Raw genomic sequence first — 26,910 nt, forward strand, 5'->3', positions numbered from 1 at the left:
ACAAGCACCAAACATGATAGGAACAAAACTCAAAGACTGCAAAAATGCTTCACTAACATTGTTTTGAAAGGGACGTTAAGGGACACAAAATCAATTTAGACTGGTAAAGTGTTCTCTAAAATAGTATTTTCACCTTGCAGGCAAAAGTTAATTATTACTGCAGAAAATGTAGGCTACAGTTCACTTTCCTGAATTTTGTTCCAAAACTTCAGCACCAGAACGTCAAAGATGCATCACAGACTTCAAAGTATTTTCTTCCATGAAGTTAAATTTAAAAACAATAACTGCACGGCGGATGGAGACGTGGCAGCACTACACACAATGTTCACTCGCTTTTTTTTTTAAGGCTACATAAAAGCGAAAACAGACTGATGCTGTCGCAGGTGTTTGCTGCATTGCTGCGAGAGTATATGAATGTAGAAACTATCAAGTAGTTGTTTCCAGTACTATTTCGGTTTCCTAATTGCCTGATAACACGAAAATATCAAATACGCACATTTATAATTGCCTCTATATTACACTTGTCAGATTTCTTTGTAGCCGTCAGTGGAAAAAGAAAGCGCTGCTACTAACTAGTGACTGTGGTGAAATGAGCTATTTATAACATTTTCACTACTCTAGAATCTAAAAAAAAAGTTGAGGAGAGAGAAAAAATAATTAGGGGAATCGAACCCACTTTCTGTGTAGGAGGCAGAGATGTACCAAAGTATTTTTTCTTTATTACATGGACTAAACTCAAGATGGCGGCTTTCTGATGGATGTTATGACACACTGTAAAGCAAATCAGTTCTGCGGAATCCCACACGGTGGAGCAAGTATCAAGAAAGGGAAAAATTGTCACCCATCCGACCGAATGTAGCACGAAGCTGCAAAGGAAACCCATATGGGTTTCTTAGAAAGAATGCTTTGCATTTGAGGAAAAATTCATCCTCAATGCCACAGCTTGAGGGGAGGGTAATGTTTAATCACTCGTAGCTATGCTATTATAGCGTGCTGACACGAAATTCTTGTCAGAAAGCATTATTTGAGAGAGGCTGCCCGGACCAGGATGAATTTTTCCTCAATTGCAGAGAGTTCTTCCTGAAAAACCTGTGCAGGTTTCCTTTGTAGCTTTGTGCTACATTCGGGTGAATGACAATTTTTCCTTCTCGTAACATGTTCAATTTCAGCACATTCAATTTCCTTTGCAACATTTTTTTTCCACATAACTCGGCTTGTTAGGGTATTTTTCTGCTATTATTCTGGACAAATTATTAACAAAACTTGGCTCCCTGACACGTGCATACCCTGTGGGTACCACTGTAAGTGCCTTTTTTAAAACTGCGTGAGACTGCTGTGTTGACCAAGGAGGCTGGTGTTGAAATTGACATGCCGCGTTTGCGTCATCTACAGCGTGCTGTTGCTGCAGTTCGCTCCCTGCACACACCTGCAGTGCAAGATGACTGTAATGCAGTGCTGGTACCATTCGTGTTCTTATCGCCAAAGAAGAAAGCACTTTCTATTTTCATGTGAGAACCCCTCTGCATCTCATTGGCTGCCCCATGGCCAGAGCTGTCTCAGGTGGAAGTGGGCCATTGGCTTGAAGAAACGCCTACATTTAATACATTTGTGCACTTATTTTTACGGTTACACAAATTACTATGCATACTATTAAAAATAAGCTTAATGCAGCGGTATGTTTCAAGCATTCCCGATGATGCAATGCGGGTAGCCAATCGGATAGATAGCTCGCCCAATTGATGTCATGCGTGCCCGCGACGTGGCAGGTGATATAACCACATAATAAACTACATGCTTTAGGTGGGGTGCTTAAATGCGTCACTTAATGATCAGAAGAACCTACCCTAACGACTTGGGATGTTTGTACAAAACTTTCAAAATCGTTTCAGGGTCCCTTTAAATAAAAACAATACAAGCCAACATGAGAATCTAAAGGGCTAACTAAAAGCCGAATAGTCTCAAGTAAATCACACATAGGCATGTCCTGTGATATGCCTAAGACATGCCATCATCAGTGCAACTACCAATGTTACCCGTCCCATGGTAAAAGTATACGGAGATAAATGTCACATCATCATCTTCAGAATACTGCTTGACTACATTAACCTCCTTGAAGCATGCATGCATGTCCTCACAGCCAATACTGATAGCAACGCTAACCCTAAAAGCCTGCATTGCCTGGCCATGAGACCAAGTACACCTCGTGTGCGTTGAAGTGCTTGTAGCCCATTTTTATTCAGGATAAGGTGGAAATCAATTCATTGCAGAAGCAATCCAGTCTGTATGAATATGCAGTATGCTGCCATAAGGACACTTGTCGGACAAATCAGCTGTGAATAAGCCTGGTTGCGTGTCCATTACAATATGGCGTTTAAATGCCCATTTGTCATATGTGGCCAACAAGTCAACCAAGCAGACACTGTTAGATTAGAAAATGGCTTTCGGCTTGCAGTACATCTCAGGCCATTCCCAGTCACAATTAACCCTGCGAGTGTGAAGGAAATGCGTTCAGCGTGCATGGTGTCAAAACAGTGATGTTTCACCGGTGCTGAATATTTCCGATGATGCGAGAAGTGACTGTGGCCCCACTGGGGAAGCACACTTACAGGAGTGCACTTGCAGTGTTGATATATCTGTAGTGGCCTGACTATCACCTCCAGAGACGGTGAAGAAGAAGGCGGCTCGCATGCAGGTAGCAAAAGAAATAGAACACGCTAGTGCGCTCGACCTGAGCGGCGGCAGTTGCTTCCGAGCTCCTGCGGCACCATGGCAAGCTGGCCTAAATAAACCATGGCCAAGGCAGCTACCTCTCCGCGCCGCCTCCCACAAATTGGTGACCCAGATGACCGAGCCATGCGAGCGTCAACGCACTGACTACAAAGGTGAGAGTGACATTGCCTCACACGGTCTGGCAGATGTCTCACGGTTGTAGGGTGTCCAGGAATTCTACATCACCATGCCGGACATTTGGTTCACCCAGCTGGACAGCCACTTTCATCTCAGCAAGGTTCCAGGCTCTGGCTGCGTTCTAGGCTCCGGTTGCCACCCCCCGGCCCCGACTACTACGCGGACTTGTGGGCAGCCATCCTTGCTCACTACACCACCTTGAGTGCTCAGTCACAACAGATCTTGCCATTTGAACCGTCACGCCATCCCACACCTTGGTGTCCCACATCGCCTGCGTCCATCTGTGCCAATCGTCAGGACATGCCGACCACAGCATCAAACCTCTACTTGGTTTGTGAGCCTCCTCCCCATCTCAAAGGCAGCTGCGCAACGACTCTTTCCAAGGAATTCAGTGGGCCAAATGCAAGCGCTTTCAGATACGGCCCACCACTCGCTTTTCTTGGATGTTCTCGCAAGCTGCCCGCTTTCCGTTCTGGGGCACCTCACTCATCACCGATTCAGAGGCTCTCCCACAGGCTCCACTAGGTGCAAATTTCACTCTCGCTGTCACGGCGACACCACAAGCACAACCTTCACGATGCTTCAGCAACCTCCACAAACCTGATGCTATCGGCATTCAAAATTTCACCACATGCAGCAGCACGCAAGCCTTCCGATGTTCTGTGCTTGCACCTTCTGCGGATGCATGGCCTACCAAAGTTTCACAGGAGCAGCTCTGTCATCTGGTTATGTCAGCTTGAGAATCATTTCTACGTCAACATGTCAGTAACCAACACTTGCGCTATCTCTATGCAAGTCACGAGCTGCCAGATGGTCTTATTTCGGAGCTCCAACTTCTACCAAGCTCGGGCATCTACGATAACCTAAGGCAGGTCGTGATTCCACGCTACGGCATCACCGTGGCTGCGCCACATTCACAACCTGCGCTGCCGGTGCCAGCCTGGTACATCTCTCTTGGATTTCGGAACCCGACGTTACCAATTACTGCCACAACTACTACCAACGACACTACCAACGCCACTGCCATTGTTGCACGACCATCGAAAACACTGTCTTCATCGCTGTTCCCCTAAAAGTCCTGAACTCTCGGCACGTGGCAAGAACTGGCCAATACACGCACCTTTTGCACATATTTTAATCATGCTTTGCACAAGCAGGAGGCCCTGTAGCAGCACTATTATCGCCTCCAGAGCCGGTGAAGAAGACAGCTCATGTGCAGGTAGCGCAAGAAACAGAACACGCTGGTGCGCTCAACCCGAGTGGTGGTGGTGGTAGCTGCTGCTTCCGAGACCTGCGGCATCATGGCTGGCCGGCTTAAGTAAACCATGGTCAAGATGGCTACCTCTTCGCACTGCCGCTCACATACCGAATGTGGCGGTGAATGGGAGTTTGACAGATGCGTAAAGTCAAACCTAGATTCAACACAATTCACGATGTAACTTTTATTTCCTGACCTCAGTTGCACTGAAAATTGTGTATTTTTTTTTTGTGTGTGTGTGATTTAACGAAGTAATTTCGTGGTACATTTTCGATTTAACAAAGTTCGGCCATTTCAAGCATGCACTTAGAGCCTGTAAGCCTGGTAAATCTAGCAAAAAGCTATAAAAGTGTTGGCTGAGGCAAAAGTTATTAGCAAGCGTCCTTCTGCATGAAAAGCTTGAGTGGCAGAAACACTGTCCAAGCATGCATGCCGGTACGTGGTATGCAGAAAACACCACTGTGCCATTTATCACATTGGTAAACAATTTGTGGAGGCCGTGGGGCATGCGGCAGTTCAGAGCACTCAGAGAAACACAAGATCTGACGATTACTTCAGTACCAGGAGAATGGGGAGGGGGTAGGAGACAGGCGATTATCGGCCCTTCCCCCTAACACGTGTCTCCTCCTCTACCTTTGTCATGGCTGCTCATAGGAGGGACACAAGCTGTATCTTGGAGGTAATCTGCAGCAAATGCTAAGAACAAGCTAAGGTGGTTGGTGCCTTGATGCTCATTGTGTACTTGCATGTCTAGTGCTGGCAGTCACGTAATCTCAAGTTTCCGAGACACAGTGAGAAGTGTTCACTTGCATTTTGACAGCGAGTGTTCATGGTCATCGAGTGAGACCTGTTCACGCTTGCCCAAGCGCATGTGACACCGATAACACTAAAAACCCTGCTTTGTGCAGTTGTCTCTTCCCTATCGTCATTGCTATTCCTTTCTGGCAAAACCTCGTTTTGCCAGAAAATTGTTTATGCCAAATTTGTTTATGAGTGTTTACTAGCAACATACTATCCACCAGGAATGTTCTGGGAATTAGTGAAATTAATTTTACTTATGAAACTTTACAACCTCATATTAACGAAATTCATGATTTGGTCAATTTTTTTTTTGCTTCAAGTACAACTTTGTTATACTGAGGTTTGACTGTATTTCATACTTTTGCATGAGATTTCCAAGGGGATATTACAACTGTTTGATAAAGAGAATAATTGGATGTGTCCAGGTATGATATACCTGGGTTTGACTGTAGCTATGCTGCGCACCTATTACATTTATAGCACATTGCAAACCAGCAAGACTGTGCGCTATGTTTTTGGATGTCAGAGCTACATGCCATGGGACCAAGCCACTGAGCCATATTCTGAAAACATGCAAAATTGCAGGAAAGATGGATACAACTAATATGTATGACTGTGAAACACTATGTGTAACACTATGATACAGGTCTCTCTCCTCCTTATCTTTCTCTCTCACACACACACACACACACACACACACATATATATATAAAAAAGGGAAACCTTTTCACAGTAGTGCAACAACATCTGGCCTTGCAAAAGACACAATGAGGTCATGTGGAAACACTCCTTTGTGTGCCCACAGACAAACGGGAGCAAACTTTCAGGTCTGCTGTAAGCATCTCTGATCTGAGGAAGGTAGCACATTGAGTAGCTTTTAGAAGTAACCCTCAAGCAATTAATGTGAGCATTCGCTCAGTATTACAGGTTTATGCACTCAAAGTAAATAAGGAAGAAATGCTATTAATGTGCAGAAAACATTCATTAAAAATTCAAGCTCCAGGCTAAATACAAAGAAAAGATAACCTTCGACCACATTTAACCACACACACACTTTTTTAATAACAATAATGCTGCTTTAACCAAATTTTTACTGCATTTGTTTTCAGTATTCTATGATAGACATTTAAGTGAACGTTTCTACAGCACAAAAACTGCTGTCGATCTCATTTTCTTAAATTCCATCAAGTCACTCAAATAATTAAGCAGAGTTAAATGTAGTGCAGAGCTCCTTTGTTAATTCTTGTCAAGAGCCAATAATGGTGGCGAGGACTACAAAAGCTTATGCATAGTGTTGTACACTGTGTTCACATACAGGTAGATCAAGCTCATGCGGAAAGGCATAACCAATGTACAGAAGCCCACTTCTGTCAATGGCAACATAAAACATAAAAGAGAAGCACAGGAGCATTTCTGCCTGTTACAGTGATTCTGGGTCTGTGCAGTAATTTACATCTTGGGTAGCTGCGTTATTTGAATATCAATAAATAGGAATACACTCAAGTTACATTGTTTTAGTGACAGTTGGCATTGCACCCATTTCTGGGACACTATATTTGTTAAAAAAAAGAAACAGTACAAGCCTGACCATGCTATATACCAAAGGAAAAAAAAAAGAACAGGCACAGGTAGATGCTGACTAAAACGGCCAGGGAAAGGATAAGGCTGCATTATGGGCTGGCAGTTACTCCATGATGCAATCTAACTGAAATCCAGCTGATCTGAGACAAATTCAACCAAGGTTTACCAATAACATTTTGCAAGGACAAAAATGTGCTCCTGTCACAGACACCAGACAGAATTAGAGTGCACATGCAAAGCAGAGCCACTAGCATGCCCTTTTTCTAGACTCCGTTATGGCATAGGGACGCACACAATTTTCCAAAGATTTATTCCTCAGTAGTGCTTGACAATACAGCCTCTATCCTAACCCATTAGCTTTGGGACATCTACCCTTAGAGAAGCAGACGCTTACACAGATAATGCACATATAAATGAAGCCCTAAAAAAAAAATTGGGGGCAAGAAAAACAATGGCAAAAACTTTCTTTTTTCTGCATTCTCATACATTCCTCGCGGTTTTTTAACAAAACTCAAGGCATAACAATGGCTTTGATAAGAGTGCATTCGAGGATTTATTCACTACAGTACATGGTATGGGTATCATAAACAGTGCCATATCTAAAATGAGTAAAAAAAAACAGGAAGTGACTCACACTGTCGGGAGGCACTGATACGCCAGAGGCAAAGCTGAGCACGACCTCCCACAGAGGCGAGCAGCCTCTCCTCACGGCCAGGCAAGTTCGAAGGTCGACAGCAAGCCAGTGCCTTGACTGATGAGATGTGGCCATACAAGCGGCATGCCACACGCTGCACTAAATGTGTGTGTTCCTCTGGAAAGATCGTGAGCCTAGGTCAAGGAACATGAGCATTCAAACATGCAGTGACTGATTCACGGAGTTAGATGTTCCGAAGCAACACATGCTTTATGAGAGAGACCATAGTGCAGGGTTCCAGATTAATTCAGACCACCTGTGGTTTCGTACCTTTCACATCACCTAAACTGAAGCACACATGCACAGCCACCATGACCAACAACAGAATCAGAGACTCAGCAGCAGAATGCCATAGCCATCATTGTGGGTGACTACCAGCATTCCCTAGTGCCCTGTACAAGAGCCAAAGCCCAAAACTATGTCTAGATGATTTAGTCATATGCAGGGAATATATGCAGGGAAACATGTTTCATGCCATATAATAAGGCACCACTACCACAGATAAGCATCTAGAACTAAGTGCTACTGGACGCCGTCACTCGTCATGAACTACTTACAAATACAAAGGTCACATCAGTGATAAAAATTTCCACGAATGTGGAACACCGAAATGTCAGAGTTATCACAGAAGTACATGGTTCCATGGCACACTTAATTTTCAAATAATTCACAGTTTGTACTTTTCTTTTCACAGTTATTAACTTGAGACAGCAAAGAAGTCCTGATTGGCTCCACATGTAAAGATAACCTTGGATGCTAAAACTTAGTGGCAAACCAATTGTTGCTCGCTAAGTAGCGACTTCAGAAGGAAACAACAGCCATTTTTACGCATGCTGAAGTTAAATTGTCATTGGCCCACATAGTTCTACACCTGAAACAGTAACAATATTGTTGCAACGTCAAAAGAGGGGTTGTAGAACAGGAGGCACAGCAGCAGGTCGCCATTTTAAGGGGGGAGGTGGCTTTGAAAATCAACTTCCTTATTTCTTCATGGATTTTGATGAAAATTGGCACAAATGCTTAGAATGCCTCCCTGATGCTTCCATAAAAGTTTCAGAGCGATGTCTTGAGAACATTTTATTCAATTTTACTGAGCAGAATTTTTCTCCCTCTAACTTTCTGGATAGCCTGGGGAACTTAAAAAATGTGATAGAAGGCTTGTTAAGTATTGACTGCATAGCTAAATGCGTGCTGAAGGTTGTGACATTCTTGCATTTTGTTTTTCGCAACACAAATCTTTTGTAGTGCCATATTTTGTTACCTTTGCATCAAGCACACTTTCGGGGTAGACGAATAGTCATATCGTAAACTTACAAAGGGTCAAGATAAGAAAGCGAGAATGTCACGACCTGCACTCTAGCCCAAGGAATGTGACAAAAAAAAAAAAAAAACGGAGTCAAAATATGTTAAACGGTAACAAAGAAATCAGCCCCAGAAACTGAACAGAAAGGCAAAAAAACAGTTTTGAGGAAACGGCTCTCAAAGTTTCACGTTCTCTTTAGTTCTCTAAAAGGAACCAAATTTGTAGTCTTTGGGGTGTTTCTTGATGTGGGATTTATTTGTACATGTGGCCTCTGGTCTGGTGTGCTTCCCCCCTCACCCCCTCCTTTTCTTTTTATAGGGCATTCTTTGCTGCTGCTGTTCTAAAAAGAGCATGGTGCCTAGGTTTTAAACCAAGTGACCTGTAGAACTCTGTGTGGGCATGAATATAGTTCCAGTGTACATTCAGGCAGCCTGTACCTGCAGGCTGCCCAACTGATGCCAATCTCCAGTACAATCAGTGAGGCATTTATTTTTCCTTTTGGTAGAATTAACCATGTTACTGAATAAAAGCTCTGAGTCAGCAGCCTCCCAAGTCATCTTTACTTGACAATGGCTGTAGAACTTAGGATCAGTGAGCCAGTGATAGATTTTCAGCTGCTAGGTGCTTTCCAGAACTGTACTCTTGTATGATGCCTCGATCACTTCTGCAGCCAGGTGTCTGTGCCAGCCCAAGGGGCCTAGTGAACAGAGCTCATGATGAGGTTCTCTTTATGAAGTAGTGGTATGGTAGATATTGTTACGAGCTATCCTGAAAATATTGTTACGCATGAGGAAAACGAAGACTGGTGAACATGCTTGCGGTCCCGAGTGGGGAAAGAGGAACAGAACGACGCTGAATTCATAAACCAGCTGGCCGCTCTTGTGCTCACCTTCGAGACCTAAAGTAAATGGTCATAAGTCGGCACGGCAAACTCAAGGTTGTCTCACAGACTTCCGTTGCCACCACAGCATAGGAACGGGCCGTGACTGAAATGGCGTTACCAGCAGTGAAGGGGAAGGACGTCAGGCCATGTCGGCATAGGTCGGCGGACATGTTGCTGGACATGGGGCTGGTGAGGAGAAAGCTTGCTGCAACTCCTGGCGCATGACTTTGGCGACAGAAACGACTAGTGACTCAGTAGGAGGATGTCTCGAATCACGTCCTGTAAAGAAGTGTGATCCACAATCTGAGCTGTGGAGCTGATTGGCGTGTTGTTGGGCTGGCGGTCAATGTGGCGGCAATGTTGCTGAAGCGCACGCTCAATGACAATCGCTTCCTTGATGAATTCGTCGACCGTTGTTGGCGGGTTTCGTACAAGACTGGTAAAGAGTGATTCCTTAATTCCCCGCATTAGATGACGCACTTTCTTTGTCTCGGTCATATCGGGGTTAGCTCGGTGAAACAGACTGGCCATATCTTCTACATACATGGCGACGATTTCGTTGGGTTTCTGTGCCTAAGCCTCAATAAGTTGTTGCACGTAATCTAGCCGGTCCGAGCTCAAGAATGTGTCGAGGAGCTGACGACGAAAATTGCCCCACGTTTGGAAGCTCGCTTCCCTGTTCGCGTATCATGTACAAGCGCTGTTTTCTAGTGCAAAATAAGCATGGGCGAGTTTTTGTTGTTCATTCCAGCGATTTACCAGAGCGACGCATTTGTACTGGTCAAGCTAGTCCTCGACATCTTCAACGGCATCACCGTGGAATATTTCAGGGACGCGAGGGTGTTCAAGAGTCACCTGGGATAGGCTAGCCGCCATGTGTGTGAAGGAGGGAGAAGCGCCAATGACGTAGTCACGCTGGTGGGAGTCACAACGGGAGGGAAGTCCGGGCTAAGGCCAAGCAGGCGCCGATTGAAACGATGCACTGGAGTCGTTACGAGAGGTGGAGCTTCGGGACTGGGTGTACGGCTCCTAATAGGGGTTGCCCGCATGGGGTTGCAGGCTCCAGCACCTCCACCGGTGTTGCAATGTCAAAGGGGTTGTACAGCAGGAGGCACAGCAGCAGGTTGCTGTTTTAATTATGAGTGCAACCGCGACTTCTTCTTCTTCACTGCGTTTTTACAAATACGCTAATGCACACTTGCGTTCTCCTCTTCAACGGAGTAGAGGCGCGGCAATGTGCTGAAAAAGTAAGCTGTTTGCAATCCTCAATGGTTTTATCGCCCACTGCACAAGCCCCCACACAAGATGCACAAGTTTACTGCTGATTATTTGCTGCCCCTGTATTCACTGTGTTCATTTGTTCTGCATTGGTGAAGTCTACAGAATGGCAGTCACACTAAACCCACTATGATCCAATGACCTGAGCACAATTAGGTGCTCAGTTCACCACACACTGTGAGCAGCATAGACATATGCCTTTGGCACAGCTCCCAATGCCACATGCCCAAGGCCCTGCATCAAGCCATTGAGGAAGATAGAGGTTTAGCTTATTGCCCCATGACAAGCTAAACGTGTTTTGGACTGCTGCTTTAAGTGAGTGCTGCAAAGTAAATCATCAGAAGCCTGCTCGCAGTCCAGGACAGGAAGAAGGCTTCTCTAGTTTTCGAACTAGCATAAACTGAATCAAACTTGTACCTAAAAGTTTCCTGACCTCATTAGTTAGTTCAATCCCATGCTCTCTCACACTGCATCTCCCTTCCCTTGGTACCCATGGTTACTGAAGTGTTTTATGCATCACATGACACGGCCAGCTCTGCTTCATTCTCTTAATCTCTATAAAAATGTTAGCTGCCTGCATCTGCTCTCCATATCCATACAATTGCATCTTCCCCTCTCAAAGTTACATCGGTCAATTTTTATTTCATCACTCACTGAGCAGTCCTTATCTTTTAATATCCTTTGTTGTCAAATCTCAGCCCTACAGAATAGTACTAGCTTGCCAAAGAAAATAATATGGCTCATCATGGCTAATTATTCATTGGTTCAGGATAAAATGTAGTTTGTGAAATTCACTGACAGGAAAATTTTGCCAAGTTAAACTGAGGGATGAAGAACATGGGTTTCATTTGTTAGATCCATTATTTTATTACAGAATATTTCTCTATAATAAGGTTTAACTATAACAACACATTAAAGATTCTTTTGGGAAATGAGCACTGGATACTGGCAGGGTGCTTAGGTGATAAACAATGCTTTGACTTCTTTTGCCAAAGCCCACATATGGAAGTTACAATAAGCAACTTAACCATATATGTTTTAGGTGGTGTGCACATTTTTGTAAAAGTGCATTGCTTTGAAATTAAAAAACTAAACTAAGAAGGATACGATAAAGCTGTGATATCGTGATGACATTGTCTTCTCCAGCCGTGGCAATATAGCTCTGGGAAACTGCAGGCAAAAAAGAAAACAGACAAAAGGTTTCAGTTGGCAACACAACCAAGCATGCAGCATACTTATTTCCCATCAGTGCAAATAATTAAAAAGAGGCATAAATGCAAGAATATTCAACTTTATGCCCCCCCCCCCCGCTTTTTATTTGCACGATAAACCAAAATACTTAAAAGATGCCACAGACTGATGTGCAACATAGAACAGTATGGTGTAGATGGACACAGTGAATTCAAGCCAACTACTGAACAGTCCACTCAAAACAAGTCAAAGTGAGCAGCATTGCTTGTGAATAGCCTAATAACCGCAAAATATTTCATTCAAACACTATGTAACTCTATGTGGTTCAATGATTGATGTATGAATAAGTTTGACAATATTCTACCTAGAGAAAAAGAAACAGGTCAATATCAGAATGCCAAGTGTCAGCCATTCTGATAACATACTAATTTGTTTACTTTTATGCTGCAGGTAAATATGATTCTCCCTGATATTTCATGAATACAGAATGCCCATATGCCGCATCATGCTGAGGTTGGGCTTCTGTCTTTGGAGCCTCCTGCACAAGAAATATACACTGTCTTGGGTGGCACAAGGGTGGTCTCACACTAATTTAAGGCCATATTTCACATCGTTATGCTGTGAAATGAGGAATCCAAAGAACCATCCATACGCTGTTTTAAACACCTTGAATTTTTGGCAGTTTGTGAGAAAAGCTTTTGATATGTTGCCAAAACCTCCATTAGTTTTTTTTATATAAGTAATAAAATTCACGATGCAAAGGGTTTCAATCTGCTCATTTGAATGAAATATTGCACATTTTAAATGTTTTCATAAATGTTTATGGAGATGCTTGAATTTCTTAGATGGTGAAGAAATCTGGTCAAAAGCCAGTTGTAGACTTTCATTAAATGCTATCTAGCGCTAAAATATTACAGTAACTTTTCAGTTGCTCTTTCCGATGAGATTACAGACCCAAATGAGCGCCTCAGTCCATGCAAGTTGGAAGTTTTATCATGTGGAAGGACTTACGAATGTGAGAATATGGTTTGGATAACCCCTTTGCACCTTCTAGTTTAAATAATTTGAACACTGACAAGTCCCAAGACCACAAATCAATGAAGAATTGGACAAGTCACTCAGCAAAAGTGAAATCCCCAAATCTGTTCAAAATAAGCATAAGTGGTCACCCTGGTAAGGCAGCACAAAGCTGCCTAATGATAAAACACGCCAATGAAAATTATTATAAAATCTACAATTATGAAACCTGAGGTATGACAACAGCTGCTCTTTTCAAAGAACAGTTCAAGTTTATTTAGCTTTTATGCTTTTTCCGTTACGTGACATACAAAAAAGCAAAATGCTCCTGGACGCTTTTTAAGATGCTAAAATTTTGCAATATTGCACAATAGCTTCTTCTGCTCTACACATGCCACATGGGCACTATTTAATAGCTATCACCTTGGCAACCTTTAAGATTCCAAAACTTCACTGAAATAAAAAAGAAAATGGGCTGGCACAAGGCTTTTTTCCAGCAGAAACAATCTCATGATGACTATTGACATTAATGTGATACATTTAAGCAGTGTAGAAAACCATTGTATTGCTGAAGACACCTTTATTTAGAATCTGCAGTGGTCATTCTGTGTTTTACATTGGTTCGTCTATATGCAATAATATACACTGTCTTCACAATCGGCACATTTTACAACACTTGCTCACCAAGATCGGCCATAGCCATGACAACAGTATGATGATGATGATAGAATGACAAAGAATGATGTCGACAAAAATGATGATGATGGCATGATGACAATGGGATGACGATTATGAAGTGATGGTGTTGGTACGACAACGGCGTGAGGGCAATGGGATGACGAGCATATCCCAACGATGACTTGACATCAGTGGTATGACAAAAATTGGATGACAAAGCTGAATGCCGACAATGGAACGACCACGACAGTATCACGACGGCATGTCAATAGCAGCTTAATTATGCTTGATGACAGCATGGTTACAATGGAATGATGAAGAAGGAACGGCAAAGGCAGTTTGACAACAACTGAATTAAGTTTCTGAACGATGTCATGAGAAGCCAACAAACAAAGACACCACGGACAGCATAGGGGAAATTACTTGCACTTACTACTTGAATTAAAGAAATGATAAATTAATGGCACTGAAATTGGATGAAAAAACAACTTGCCGCAGGTGGGGAACGATCCCACATCTTCGCATTAAGCGTGTGATGCTATAACCAACAGAACTACTGTGGTGCCGTTTCCCCATCCACTTTCTTGGGTATTTATGTGTTACTACAAGAACTGTGAGTGTGAGTGTTAGCCAGCGCCAACATTCACAAACCTTGGTGGCGGATGTGAAACATCTTTTCTGCCGCAGGCGTCATGAGTACATGATCTTTCTGGGTGAAGGCAACTGGTCAATAGACCCGCACATGCTACCTGAAAGCAAAAAAAATGAAAGGATGTTCTACATCCACTGCCATGGTTTGTGAGTGTCGGCGCTGGCTAACACTCCCAAGGTTAGTTCTAGTAGTAACACATAAATACCCAAGAAAGTGGATGGGGAAACAGTGCCGCGGTAGCTCAGTTGCTTCAACAAGTACTGCACTACTAAGTGTATCTAGTCACGTACTGCTTGTTTGTTTCAATACTGTCATAATTATGCTGCAGCAGATACAATCACTGTTCCTTTGCTTGATTTACAATCTTCTCAGTTGACATGACATACAATTGTTGACATAAGTTGCATCAAATAACATAAATGAGGCTTTAGTGCTAAACGGACACCATGTAACATTCATACTTTACTTTGTTTTGAAATTGGAAATATTTGGTATTCAATAATCAAATGTCGCTTTTTTTTAAATATTCATGTTCTATCAGAAAACTGCAACACAGAGTAGTACTCTGTGTTGCAATTAAATGCATCCTCCCTGCTGATTTCTAGAAAAAAAGATGGAGCCATATCTATTAAAAACTGTTTCATACCCAATGCATTTCTGTGCAGGTATGCGGAATGGGTTGCGCATTACTTAAAAATTATGTTTGACGCGTCACTTGCGGAAGGCCGAGCCCCTGACGACTGGCTTACGGCAAAAGTTATACCTGTGCACAAATCTGGAGATAGACAGCTAATTGAAAATTATCGTCCAATATCGCTGACCTGCGTTTGCTGCAAGCTCCTAGAACATGTTGTAGCCAAGTCAATTTACATGTACATCGAAAATGCGAGCTCATTCTTACCCAACCAACACGGATTCTGACAGCACCTTTCCAGAACAACGCAGCTTCTTGGAACAATCCATGACTTTGACAGCGCATTAAACAATAAGAAACAGATAGATGCCATCTGTCTTGATCTGTCGAAAACATTTGACAGAGTGGTACATGCAGAATTGATTGCGAAACTGACTAATATGGGAATAAACGCGAAAATAGTAAAATGGATAACCGCGTACCTCCAGGGCAGAACCCAATACGTAGAAAAAAAAAATTAAATTATGGGGTTTTACATGCCAAAACCACTTTCTGATTATGAGGCACGCCGTAGTGGAGGACTCCGGTAATTTAGACCACCTGAGTTCTTTAACGTGCACCTAAATCTAAGTACACGGGTGTTTTCGCATTTCGCCCCCATCGAAATGCGGCCGCCATGGCCGGGATTCGATCCCGCGACCTCGTGCTCAGCAGCTTAACACCATAGCCACTGAGCAACCACGGCGGGTCCCAATACGTAGAAGTGGAACACATTAAATCAAAGCCGTTGAACATAACGTCTGGTGTCCCACAAGGGTCTGTCTTAGGTCCTGTACTATTTTTAGTATATATTAATGACATTTCCTCTGCAATTGACGAAGGTATCACGGTGCGACTTTTTGCCGATGATTGCTTACTATACAAAGAAATTAATAGCACTGAAGATCAGAAATTGCTCAGTGACGCTCTTAGGGCTATAGAAGAATGGTGTGACAAATGGAAAATGAAAATAAATTAGAGTAAAACTGTTGTATTGCACATAACAAACAAAATAAATCATATTTTTGACTTTAATTACACAGTGAATTCTTCAGTGCTTTCTACGGTTGACGTGCTGAAATACTTAGGCATACATATATCTGCAAATTTAAGCTGGTCGAACCATGTTACAAAAATATGCCAAACTGCGGAAAAGAAGCTTTGGTTCTTGCGACGGAAATTGCAGTTAGCCTCACAGTCAGTAAAACTAACAGCTTATTTAACGTACGTTCGACCCACGTTAGAATATGCCAGCATAATCTGGGACCCTTATCAGTCAGGGTTAATTGAGAGACTGGAAAGAGTTCAACGTCGAGCAGCAAGGTTTATTCTATCGCGCTATTCTCGCACAGATTCAGTCTCCGAAATGCTCGGTTTGCTGAACTTGCCTACGCTTGCTGAACGCAGGCGCATAGCTAGGTTAAAGTTCTTTTTTCTTCTCACAAAAAACACATTCAACATCAACAGCGAACAGTATTTGATAGCAAGACAAGGTAGAACACTACGGAAAAGCAAATATAATACTTTTCAAATACCTCAGATGCACATTAATGCTTACGCATTTTCCTTCTTCCCAAGAACCATTAAAGAATGGAATTAATTACCGGTGTTAACGCGAGAAAGCATCAGTGCGGAAGAATTTGAGAAAAACTTAAAGCAACATTGAAAGATGCACGCACGCATACTTGCTCACCCTTTTTTTTTGAGTAGGGGGGGGTGTATAACCTCTTTTATTAACACTGCATTATTGTCATATTGATCGGAGTATCTGCAGAATATTTCGCTTATGTATCTTCTTTGTTTGCTTATGTTCACCTATTAAAACACTATTCATGTACTGCCTTAGTCATGTACTGTACTAATTCCTGAAATACTGCTATTGACTTGCTTTATTTTTGTGCTATATGTATTATTGTAATACCATGTATTGTACTAATTGTTGAAGTGCTGCTTTGACCCACCCTGTAACGGCCGACAGGCAAACAGTATGACTAAATAAAAAAAAAAGTAGGTTACCTTTAAATTTCAAACTGATTTTTAGTGATGATTGTCGCTCGAGCATTAAATGGCAGATACTCAATGCAACCACATTTACGGCTTCTTAAGCCACCAGGACTGCATATGCTTGTCTTCAGATATTGCTCTAGTCTTTTTACACAAAAAGCAGAATATCCACACATTAATCATCAAAGAGCAATTATGTCTTTGAGAAATGTCAGTCCTAAACCCTCATCTTCCCTTCAGAGAGCACAGAAGGCAAGCTGTAACCTTTTCTGCAACAGTGAGTATACAGCTACTAACCCAGCTATCAAGGTAGAGAGGCTCGCGTGCAATAGCTCACAAGAATTTTTTTAATTGCATCTCTTTTATTTCAACATGTTTGGATTCAATTTCGAGCTGGTGAGCCAAGTGCAGTGAATGCAAGCCACACATGGCTGTGTCACCGAAAGCTCAGCAACAGGGCCATTCATGCCTCTTTCATTTTACACTTGCTGCATCAACACAGGCCCTCCGCTGTCACTTTGCTAGGAACATGCAGCACAAGTCTCACCGTCTCGTCCTTTTATCTACCATTTATAACTTTCAGGAAGAGGTCAACATGTCCAAAAGTGATATCACGTGGCTATGAACCCCCCCCAGCCCCCAATTTCTGTGATGTGTCAGGAGTTCTGGTCAACATGCTTGCAGCCTCACTCCATTTGGCACCCATTTTGAATTAATCACATTAGAGGATAGCATAATTTAATAATGATTGTATGCTTAAAAATGGAGGCCTCCACCACTGTTGTGGAATAAACAGCTACCTTACTTGGCTAAAAAAATTTTTGTGAGTACTCCTTTAGGTGCACTTCCGCATGGAGACACAAGCTGTTCCCTTCTGGCTCACAAACTTTTTTTATCCCAAACATGATCACCGTAAAAAATTTCCTCAGTTTAGAGAAAACTGCTGGTAAAATGCTGCCAACCTCATTTTCATAATTAGAAAATGAAAGAACTGGGACAACAGACAATCAGTAGCACGAAAAGTGTTAAATTATGTAGCATCCGTATTCAGCAATACTGACTTTTTCCATAATTTACAAAACACACATGCACGCAAGTCTGTTTCAAAAGTTCATGAACGTGACAAATGTAGTTGTAACGTGTGGTACAAGTACAGATAACCACGCTACATAGGACATATGAGAAGTGAAAGACACCCAGCACTTCAAGACAAATATATACCCAGAATGAACCCTACAAGTACTACAGCCACGCTTCCGAGTGGTGCTGACTGGCCCATGGAGTAGGCATACTTTTTTCTTTTTTTAAAGAAATTACGACTGATATCGTGTGCATATGAAATATGTCTGCCTACACTTATGTTGGTGGTGAAGTTGCACACAAGTGTCAATTTGGGAACTAAAATAGCAGTTCACACAAAGAAGTTTATTTCACTCTCAATATTCGCATATGTACGATGCATTTCATGCATGGCATTGTGAAATGGACATAAATTCTCTTATTAGTCATAAAGAGGGAACATCCGTGTTTAAAAAAATAATGATTCCATTTAAATAATAATAGAGGAAACATTCATGAAACCCGTGACAGAAAAATTTTGTGTTTTACATACATTATGTCCCCATATTTTAAAACAGAACGACTGCCTTTTTTTATTATGCACATTGTCTCTGCATTATGTCTGTCAAATTACAGATTTTCAGTGCATGTTGTTCCTCACATTAGCTTACGTAATAAGAATGTCTTGAACTTTTTTATAAAAAAGAAGCCTATTTATGTTTCAGCTTTGTGCTTCAACACCTTTACCTACTCTAGTGATCAATTATCTTCGCATATACGATACTCACAAGGACCCCTGACTCACATATATAGATGAGTCTCGCTTGATGCATGCTCAACAGTGTGACCAACAACTCAATTTAATCACAAGCAAATTACCAATGAAGCGCACTGAATGGACACTCACCCCCAGAAGCATTCTCCTCTGTAAAAAGAAGGCAGATGGCCGATATCTTTTTCCTGTGCAGAGGCGCCTACAGGTACAGATGACAGGAAAACAAAACATACTTTTTTACACATGCATAAGGTTGACCGATTGATCTGGTTTGTCCAGAAGCGACATGGGCTATTAGTGACACCGTAGTGGAGGGCTCTGGACTAATTTTGAACATGTGGGGTTCTTTAACTTTCACCTAAATCTAAGTACACAAGAATTTTTGCATTTTGCTCTTCATCGAAATACAACTACCACAACCATGAATTGAACCTGTGACCACATGTTCTGCTGCCAAATGCCATAGTTACTGAGACAACACATTCGTATAACACCTGCCCTTATGTAAACTCCAAGCCTACAATTTCAGTTTTAATATGTTTCAACAAAGGTTACAGGCATCAATATGTGATTAAAAGCAGGCTAAGTTAATTAACTGTTACAATGAAAGTGATAAAGATTGAATAAAATTTTCCCTAGCGGGTCAGCCTAGGTTGCGCATTCTGTGTAACAGTCATGGTGCAGTATGTGGTCTCAGAAAGTAGGCATGCACTGGAGTTGTGAAAGTCCCACAGACTTAAGATTATGAAAAAAATAATACTAGGTGCAGCTTACACAAGTAGGTGCTGTATAATTCTGTCAAATCATACTGCAATGACGTCCCTATTTTAACCCTTTTAATGTCAAGGATGAGTCTCACTCATCCAGGAATGTTGTCCAATATACAGTAGAGCCTTATTCATATGTTTTGGAAAAAAACACAAGAAAAAGGGACTCACTGGGAAAACGTACAATCCGAATCATAAAAAATTTGACTCAACTGCAGTTCACATCTATCTAAGGCGAAGCATTGCGCGAAACGCTGCAGCACGACACGCCGACACACTCCGAGTTGGCGGGACCTGAGGAGCCCAAGATGTGCGTTGTCATTTCTGCAGCCTCAGCGAGCATATGTATGCACTCCTCAAATTCTGGCTGGGTCAGCAACTTCTTCGAGCGGGCAGTTTTGACAGGCTCACATGGCGCAAATCATTGTGATATGAGACGCTGTCCAACGTTCAGCTGGTGACACCCGTGCGATCTGAGATGCACGTCGTTGTTTTTCTATTGTGCAGTGTTTCAAGATGGCGACAAGAAACCGAAACGAAATCAAGCTGGTGGGTGACGCTGGAATACGGCAGCTCGGATGCCGCCAGAGTGAAACATGACGTTCACTTCACGCTGTGTGTAGCAGAGAATGGCAGAGCATTTGGGTTATCACCTATTAAATGAGCGCAGTACGCTTCCAAAATCACAACGCCCCAGGTGCTGTGAAACAGATCGCTGAAGATGCTTATCGCAATAGGGTTGGCGGTGATAGCTGTCAATGCGGTGTGCAATGAGTCGCGATGAGATTTGCTGGTACCAGAATAGAAAACTGAGTACGCGCCAGCATTTTCATGCGAGGCAGGCACGCGAATATTGTGGGGGAGCTGCTGGCGCAGGCAACTACTGTTCGTGATCACGTGTGCCTCACACCTTTTCTTGTTTACACAGGATCTAGCGGCCAGAAAATATATTATACGATTGCAGTTTAGTGATGCACCAAACGTTGGTGCCAAAATATTGCGTTTTCTGGGAATGTATGAACGTGTAAAAAAGAAGTGCAAGAATCATTCTTTGTGTCTTCCATCGCGAACACTGGTGCTGGGAAATCACACTTTACTGAATCATATCAACAAGGTTCTACTATAAATCAATCATGAGTCTCACTCGTCCAAAGATTTCTTTCTTCTACTAACTACCAGAGATGAGTGGAAGTGATTTTATCATTTTGGTTTCTTGCTCGCACTACTATATGAAGCCAGTTTTAGAGGAGACTGGTATTTTATGGGCGCAATTGACAGAAACACAGCAGAAGTATGGCTCCCCTGGGTTTTGAAAATGGTGGCACAAAGTTAGGCAGCTACAGCCACAGCACCTGCAGTTTTTAATGGCAGAATCATGGCGTTATTGGTCTTTTCTTGACCTAAAGTAAACAATTGGACTTGGATATCTCCAGTGAGTCGTTTTCGGAGCTTCAATTTAGAACTGATGATTGCAAGGAAGAGTTGCAAGCCTCTGGCAGCCTCTCTTGCATGGATGCAAGTTTTCCATTGGCATATCTGGGATTTCTTTCTCTTGTAGCACAAAGAATGATATATCGCATGGAGAACAAAAGCATATTTAACATATGTTACAAAATGTCGAGCTTCATATAGATTGTTTCTATGGCCATGCCTTATCTGCAGCTAAAAAATATTAAAAAATGGACAGTAACAGACAAGAGAAAAGAAATGAATTGAATTCTGGGGTTCTACGTGCCAAAACCACAATTTGATTATGAGGCATGCCATAGTGGGGGTCTCCGGATTAATTTTGACCACCAGGAGATCTTTTAGGGGCCCCCAATGCACAAGACATGGGTGTTCTTCCATTTTGCCCCCATCGAAATGCGGCCGTGATTTGATCCTGCAACCTCGTGCCTAGCAGCGAGAAAACAAATGAACTGCTTACATGAATAGAGTAATGAAAGCTTTTCACAATGAATCAGCCATGAAAAAAATTGAAAAGATTTTAGTGCCTTCTCCCTTTCAGACTGACTCGCAATGTCAGCGCTGGTGTGGCGGGAATATGCACTGATATGTACCGAGCGCAAGCCACATGCGAGGGCGAGTTGCTTTCTCCCCTCTGCTGAGCGGCCGTGTTTCTAGGAAGCTATAAAAAAAACTAGGGGCGTGCGAATATTTGGAAAGTTCGAATAATATGGAATATCATATTTTTAATATCTGTATTCTATTGGAAAATGTTTGAATATTTGGTTGGATACGAACATTTGAATCTGGCTGGATACGAATATATCTTAGCATTTGTTTCTATCTAATCTAAGAATATTGGGGCACTTTTGTGCTGAATGTTGCGATGATTTCGTGCTGCTCGTGAAATTTTGCCTGTAAAGCATACTTAGCCACTAAACGTCTCAACTAAAGGGGCACGGGTTTGCAAACAGCGAGGATGCACTTTTTTTTATTGCATTATTGCTCCAAGTGCATTTCTGCTGTCAGCATCGCCGTGAGGTTCTGTATAAAGTCCAAGGGCGATAGCACCTTCGCTGCGCACCCTACACTGTATGCGCGATTGAAAGCGTGCGAGGGGAGCCAACGATCGTGGCTCAATCTGGCTCGCACAAAGGCAGAAAGCGGAGAGCAGACAAGCCATCTTCCGTGGCGCAAAAGCCCGTGAGGGGTTGGGAGGGAAGGAGGGCAGCGTTGTCCTCCGGCGGCGTTGTGCTCTGGCAGCAACTGCGCATTTCGCGACCAGGAGCAAGGGGAACTGACGATCGCGGCTCAATATTGTGCGCCATATATGGAGGTACGTGGGTAGGCAGTGCGGGAGGGAGAGGTGGCGGTTTCGACTCCGCCAACAAGTGCATACTTTGCACAGTCGCACACGCCGTATCTTGAAAGGGATGTGCAGTTGGCTCACACCCTTTTGCACACTGTGCTCTTGCCGCTCTTGCGTTGAAGAAATAGGCAGCACGAAGGTCACTTCGCTCGCTGCTGCTGCCACACTTGCTCACACCAGCGTTTTGACAGCAAATGTTCGCGCTAATCGAGTGTGATGTGTTTGTGTTTGCTTGTGCGCACTGACACCATGCTTGTTAATTCAGTTAGTAAGCGAATGTTTACAAGTTTATACTGACATGTGTACTTGTTTATCTTTATCGGGTGACCACATTTCACCGCCTAATAAATGTTATCGCACAGCACAGGACGCGCCTGCATGTATCGGAAGTTTCTGGAATGTTATCGATGGTTCCATCCGCTGTCTGTCGCTGAACCTTGTGTAATCTGATTTCGTGTATGCGTGACGTGAATGGAGTAGAACTTTGTGGAAGACACGTGGGTCGCAGCGATTACTCTAGAACATTCTATGACTGATTTATAAAAAGCCGACGCCCTTAACTCGCTGATAAGATTTCCGACGATCGCCGACTGCGTCCGCCGCTATCATTGTGCTTTAAGTGTAACTTGCTTTTATGGGCACAAGTTCGCCCGATAAAACACTAGTTTTGCCATTCATCGTTTTGCTTTCTTCACTGTGACTACCACGTGACATGTGGTGGAGGTGCTACTGCGTTCATGTACCGAACGTCCCCACAAAGCCGTGATCCAAGCCCGAACGACGAAGACAACACCACTGTCGCCAAGGACCAGTGAGCTAGCTGCAGGCTGCAAGGGCTGCCCCTGGAGCACGGACGTTTGTCTGAGATGACCAGGAAGATTGTTACCAAGTCAACGACCACAATGGCAGCACCAGCGTCCCCCATTGTGCTTCAACAGCCTAGAGAGTCTACCTTCAACAGCCTACCTTCCGTGGAGCTTCATCGGAGGATCCAGAAACCTGGCTGGAGACTTTCGAAAGGATCTCGGTTTTCAACAAGTGGACCTCTGAGGACGAAGCTGCGCCACGTGTACTTCTCCTTGGAAGGTGCCACGAGGACGTAGTTCGAGAACCGGGAGTCGACCCTTACAACGAGGGAGCTGTTCCCCCCCCCCCCCCTAAGTAACTTCCTGTGGACCTTCACGAGCATCATCCGGAAAGAAAGGGCCGAGGTTCTATTGGAAGCCTGAGTGCAGCTACCAAACAAGAATGTTGCCATCTTTACAGAAGAAATGAGCCGCCTAATCCACCACGCCAACCCAGAAATGTCCAAGGAGAAGAAAGTCCGCCTACTCATGCGTGGTGTGAAGGAGGAACTTTTCGCCGGAATGGTACGAAGCCCACCGAAGACCGTCTATGAGTTTCTTCGCAAGGCCACCAGCATCGAAAAGACACTGGAAATTCGGAACCGGCAATACAACCGCCACAAGAACTCGACAAACTATGCCGGAGTTCAGTCACTGGCCACCGACAACCTGCGTGAGACTATCAGAGCAGTCATGCGGGAGGAGCTACAGAAGCTGTTCCCTTCATCACAGCCTCAAGTGGCTTCGATTGCCGACGTCGTACGTGAGGAGCTCCAACAACTCGGAGTAGCCCCTGAATCCCCGAATCACCCGTCTAGCACAGCATCGCACAGCATGATCATGCGCTGGAACACGGTAGAAAATGGCATAGTTTCGGTACCTGCACACGTGACCGCCCGACCGTGGGAACAAGCAGACGAAGTGGAAGTACATCTCTCTTGCTTCGGTGCGAAGTAAAACAAAAAACACGCAGACATTTCGTTTGAGTGTTTTATTATTTCTCTAAACTTCAATTCCAAAATTCAAGCAACAGATCGCATAGATAATAGATGTTGTCTTGAATAATTCTCGAAGTCATATGTCACTACGAGCGATGTCAAACTGCGGACATGATTACGTAGGCGCAGGGGCACGATTACGTCACCGTCCGGCTTGGAGCACGGCGGCCGCGAGGAGAAGGAAAAACGGCGTTCGGTTTGAAATTTCAGATCTTTCCACGGCGTGTAGCAATGTAATACTTTGCAAAAACGATCGTTATTGCGCAATGTATGCTCAGCGCTGGGCAGCTTAAAATTGCCAGACTTGGTGAGGGGCCCTTTAAAGATGTGCCTAGGAAAACATGTGTCATTGCTCACCAGCCTACGAATGTGTACCACCCTCTCCTATCTGCTAAAAACTGTCAACACTAAATAGCTACAAAAATTCATCGACGATTACGATACTCCCTAATGTGAAATTTGAGCACAGCTCTCAAGGTGTTTTTATTTTGTGATATATTGGCTGGCAAGGACAATCTGTCTCATGCGGTACGTTGCAAACGGAGCGAAGTGTAGGGCCAATGCCTCTCTAATCTGGTGATTGCGAGAGGCAGGCAGTACGTGGGTACAGTCGACTCCCGATAATTCGAAGCCGCTTAATTGGAATTTTCGGTTAATTAGAAGTGAAGTGCTGGTCCCGTCAGTTTTGCATGTAATCCTATAGAAGAAATTGCTCGTTAATTCGAAGTCCTCATCCAGTAATATTGTTTAATTGAAGTTAATTTTCTGCCGGGATTCTCGAGGTGACCGTCATTCTTTGGTAGAATGTGCATTTTTCAAGTGTTGCAACAGTTCCATGCTCCACGTTGGTGTCATCGCCACTGCAGCCGCCCGCAACGCCATCCTTCTTGGAGCGGCGCGATTATTCATTGCTACGGCTGCCGTGGCCTCCACGATCAACTCCGGCGGGAGGCGAAGCGGCTCCCGCCGGAGGCCACGCGCGGCTGCCGCGCGTAGCCGGAGCTGATCGCGGAGGCCACGCGGGTGCCATAGGTGCACGCAGCGCTGCATACTGGCAGTGGCGAGATTGTGCGAGATTAGTCTTGCAGCGTGCGCAGCGTATGTCGAGGCATGTGTTAGTCGAGCGCCTTTGTGCGGGAAGCTCGTAGGCTAGGTTGTTCCACGAGTGATTCGGAATTTACTGTACCTAGTCGCGCAGTTTATAGCCATGGGAAACCGTGGCTCTTATCACACGCTCGACCTGGCAACGAAAGTCGAGGTTTTGAAGGAAGTTGAGAAGGGAGGTGCCGCCAAACAAGACATAGCGCAGAAGTACGGGATCAAGCCGAACACGCTCTCTAACTACATCAAGAACAAGCGCACAATAATGGATGCATTTGAGAACGACAAGTTCAAGACTTCTCGGAAGCGAATGCGCACTGGCACTTACCCAGAGTTGGAGAAGGCTCTGCTGGTTTGGATTAGGGAGGCCAGGAGCAACAAACTTCCTCTCAGCGGAGACATCGTTACGATGAAAGCCCGAACGCCTGCAGCAATGTTGGGGATCGATGACTTCGTTTCGTCAGATGGATGGCTGACGCGCTTTAAAGATCGCCATGACCTGGTTTTCAAGAGCGTGTGTGGTGAAAAGGCGTCCGTTCACCAGGAAATATGCGCCACGTGGAAGGACGGAAAGCTGCGTGAATACCTCACCGAATACAGACATCTTCAATGCAGATGAGACTGCACTCTTCTATCGGCTTCTACCAGAGAAGACCCTGACATTCAAGGACGACGACTGTGCTGGGGGCAAATGCAGCAAGGAGAGAGTGTCGGTGCTGATCGCGGCAAACATGACTGGCACGGAACGATGTCGGTTACTTGTGATCGGGAAAGCCGCGAAGCCGAGATGTTTTAAAGGCGTGAAGACGCTGCCTGTAGACTATGAGGCGAACAAAAAAGCGTGGATGACGGCCGAAATCTTCAAGAGCTGGATAAGCAAATTGGACCGCAAGTTTGCTGCTTCGAACTGCAAGGTGTTGTTCCTTGTCGATCACTGCAGTGCTCACGTGAATGTGCCAGCCTTGAGTGCAATACGCCTCGCATTTTTGCCTGCAAACACAACGGCTGTTTTGCAGCCAATGGACCAAGGCATGATCAAGAATGTTAAAGTCCTGTACAGGCGGCACCTCCTCGAGCGCGTGATTTTGTGTATGGATAGCTCCACAAAGTACGAGGTGAGCCTGCTTAGTGCCATCCACATGTTGGCGCGAGCATGGGATCGTGTGACGCAAGAAACAATCGCAAACTGCTTCAGGGCTTGCGGTTTTGTGGCAGCTTCTTCGGAGGATGCCTCTGAAATTTCAGCGGAGGAAGCGTCAACAAGCGAGCTTGACGGCACTGATTTTGGTGATGCTCTCGGGGACGTCAATTTTGAAGATTACGTCGCCGTAGACAAGGCGGTCGAAACGTGCGGTGCGCTGACAGATAGCGAAATTGTAGAGATTATTCGGCCCCAGGAAGCGACCCAGGAAAGCGACGATGACGTTGAAGGCGAGCCGCAACCTAAGGCTGCCGATGTAGCTGCGGGCCTTGCTCTTGCGGAGCGCTTCTTTGCCGCTGAAGGTAACGCGGAAGAAGCGTTCCGCCACATCTACAGCCTGCAGAACTTGCTTTCAGCAGCGCGATTCGGCAAGAAGAAGCAAAGCAAGGTGACCGACTATTTTTCTTAGAGAAAATACTCGATTTCGCC

The 26,910-nt window shown here is 44.1% G+C and overlaps 1 protein-coding gene across 4 annotated transcripts in view; it reads right to left on the minus strand.

Annotated features, from left to right (window-relative positions):
- The window catches only part of LOC142566760 (tRNA (34-2'-O)-methyltransferase regulator WDR6), a 247,736-nt gene that overhangs the window by 53,640 nt on the left and 167,186 nt on the right, over nucleotides 1-26,910 (minus strand). For all 4 annotated transcript variants that reach the window (XR_012825126.1, XR_012825125.1, XM_075677651.1 and 1 more), the window contains 3 exons: nucleotides 18,887-18,953; nucleotides 11,813-11,875; nucleotides 7,182-7,358 (listed from right to left, as the gene is read on the minus strand). Coding sequence is in view for 2 of the 4 variants with exons in the window: in XM_075677651.1 (XP_075533766.1) it covers nucleotides 7,182-7,358; nucleotides 11,813-11,875; nucleotides 18,887-18,953 (307 nt within the window). In the remaining 2 variants the exon portion in view is untranslated. The remainder of the gene's footprint in view (nucleotides 1-7,181; nucleotides 7,359-11,812; nucleotides 11,876-18,886; nucleotides 18,954-26,910) is intronic.

Source organism: Dermacentor variabilis, unplaced genomic scaffold, assembly GCF_050947875.1.
Source record: "Dermacentor variabilis isolate Ectoservices unplaced genomic scaffold, ASM5094787v1 scaffold_13, whole genome shotgun sequence".
Lineage (NCBI taxonomy): Eukaryota > Metazoa > Arthropoda > Arachnida > Ixodida > Ixodidae > Dermacentor > Dermacentor variabilis.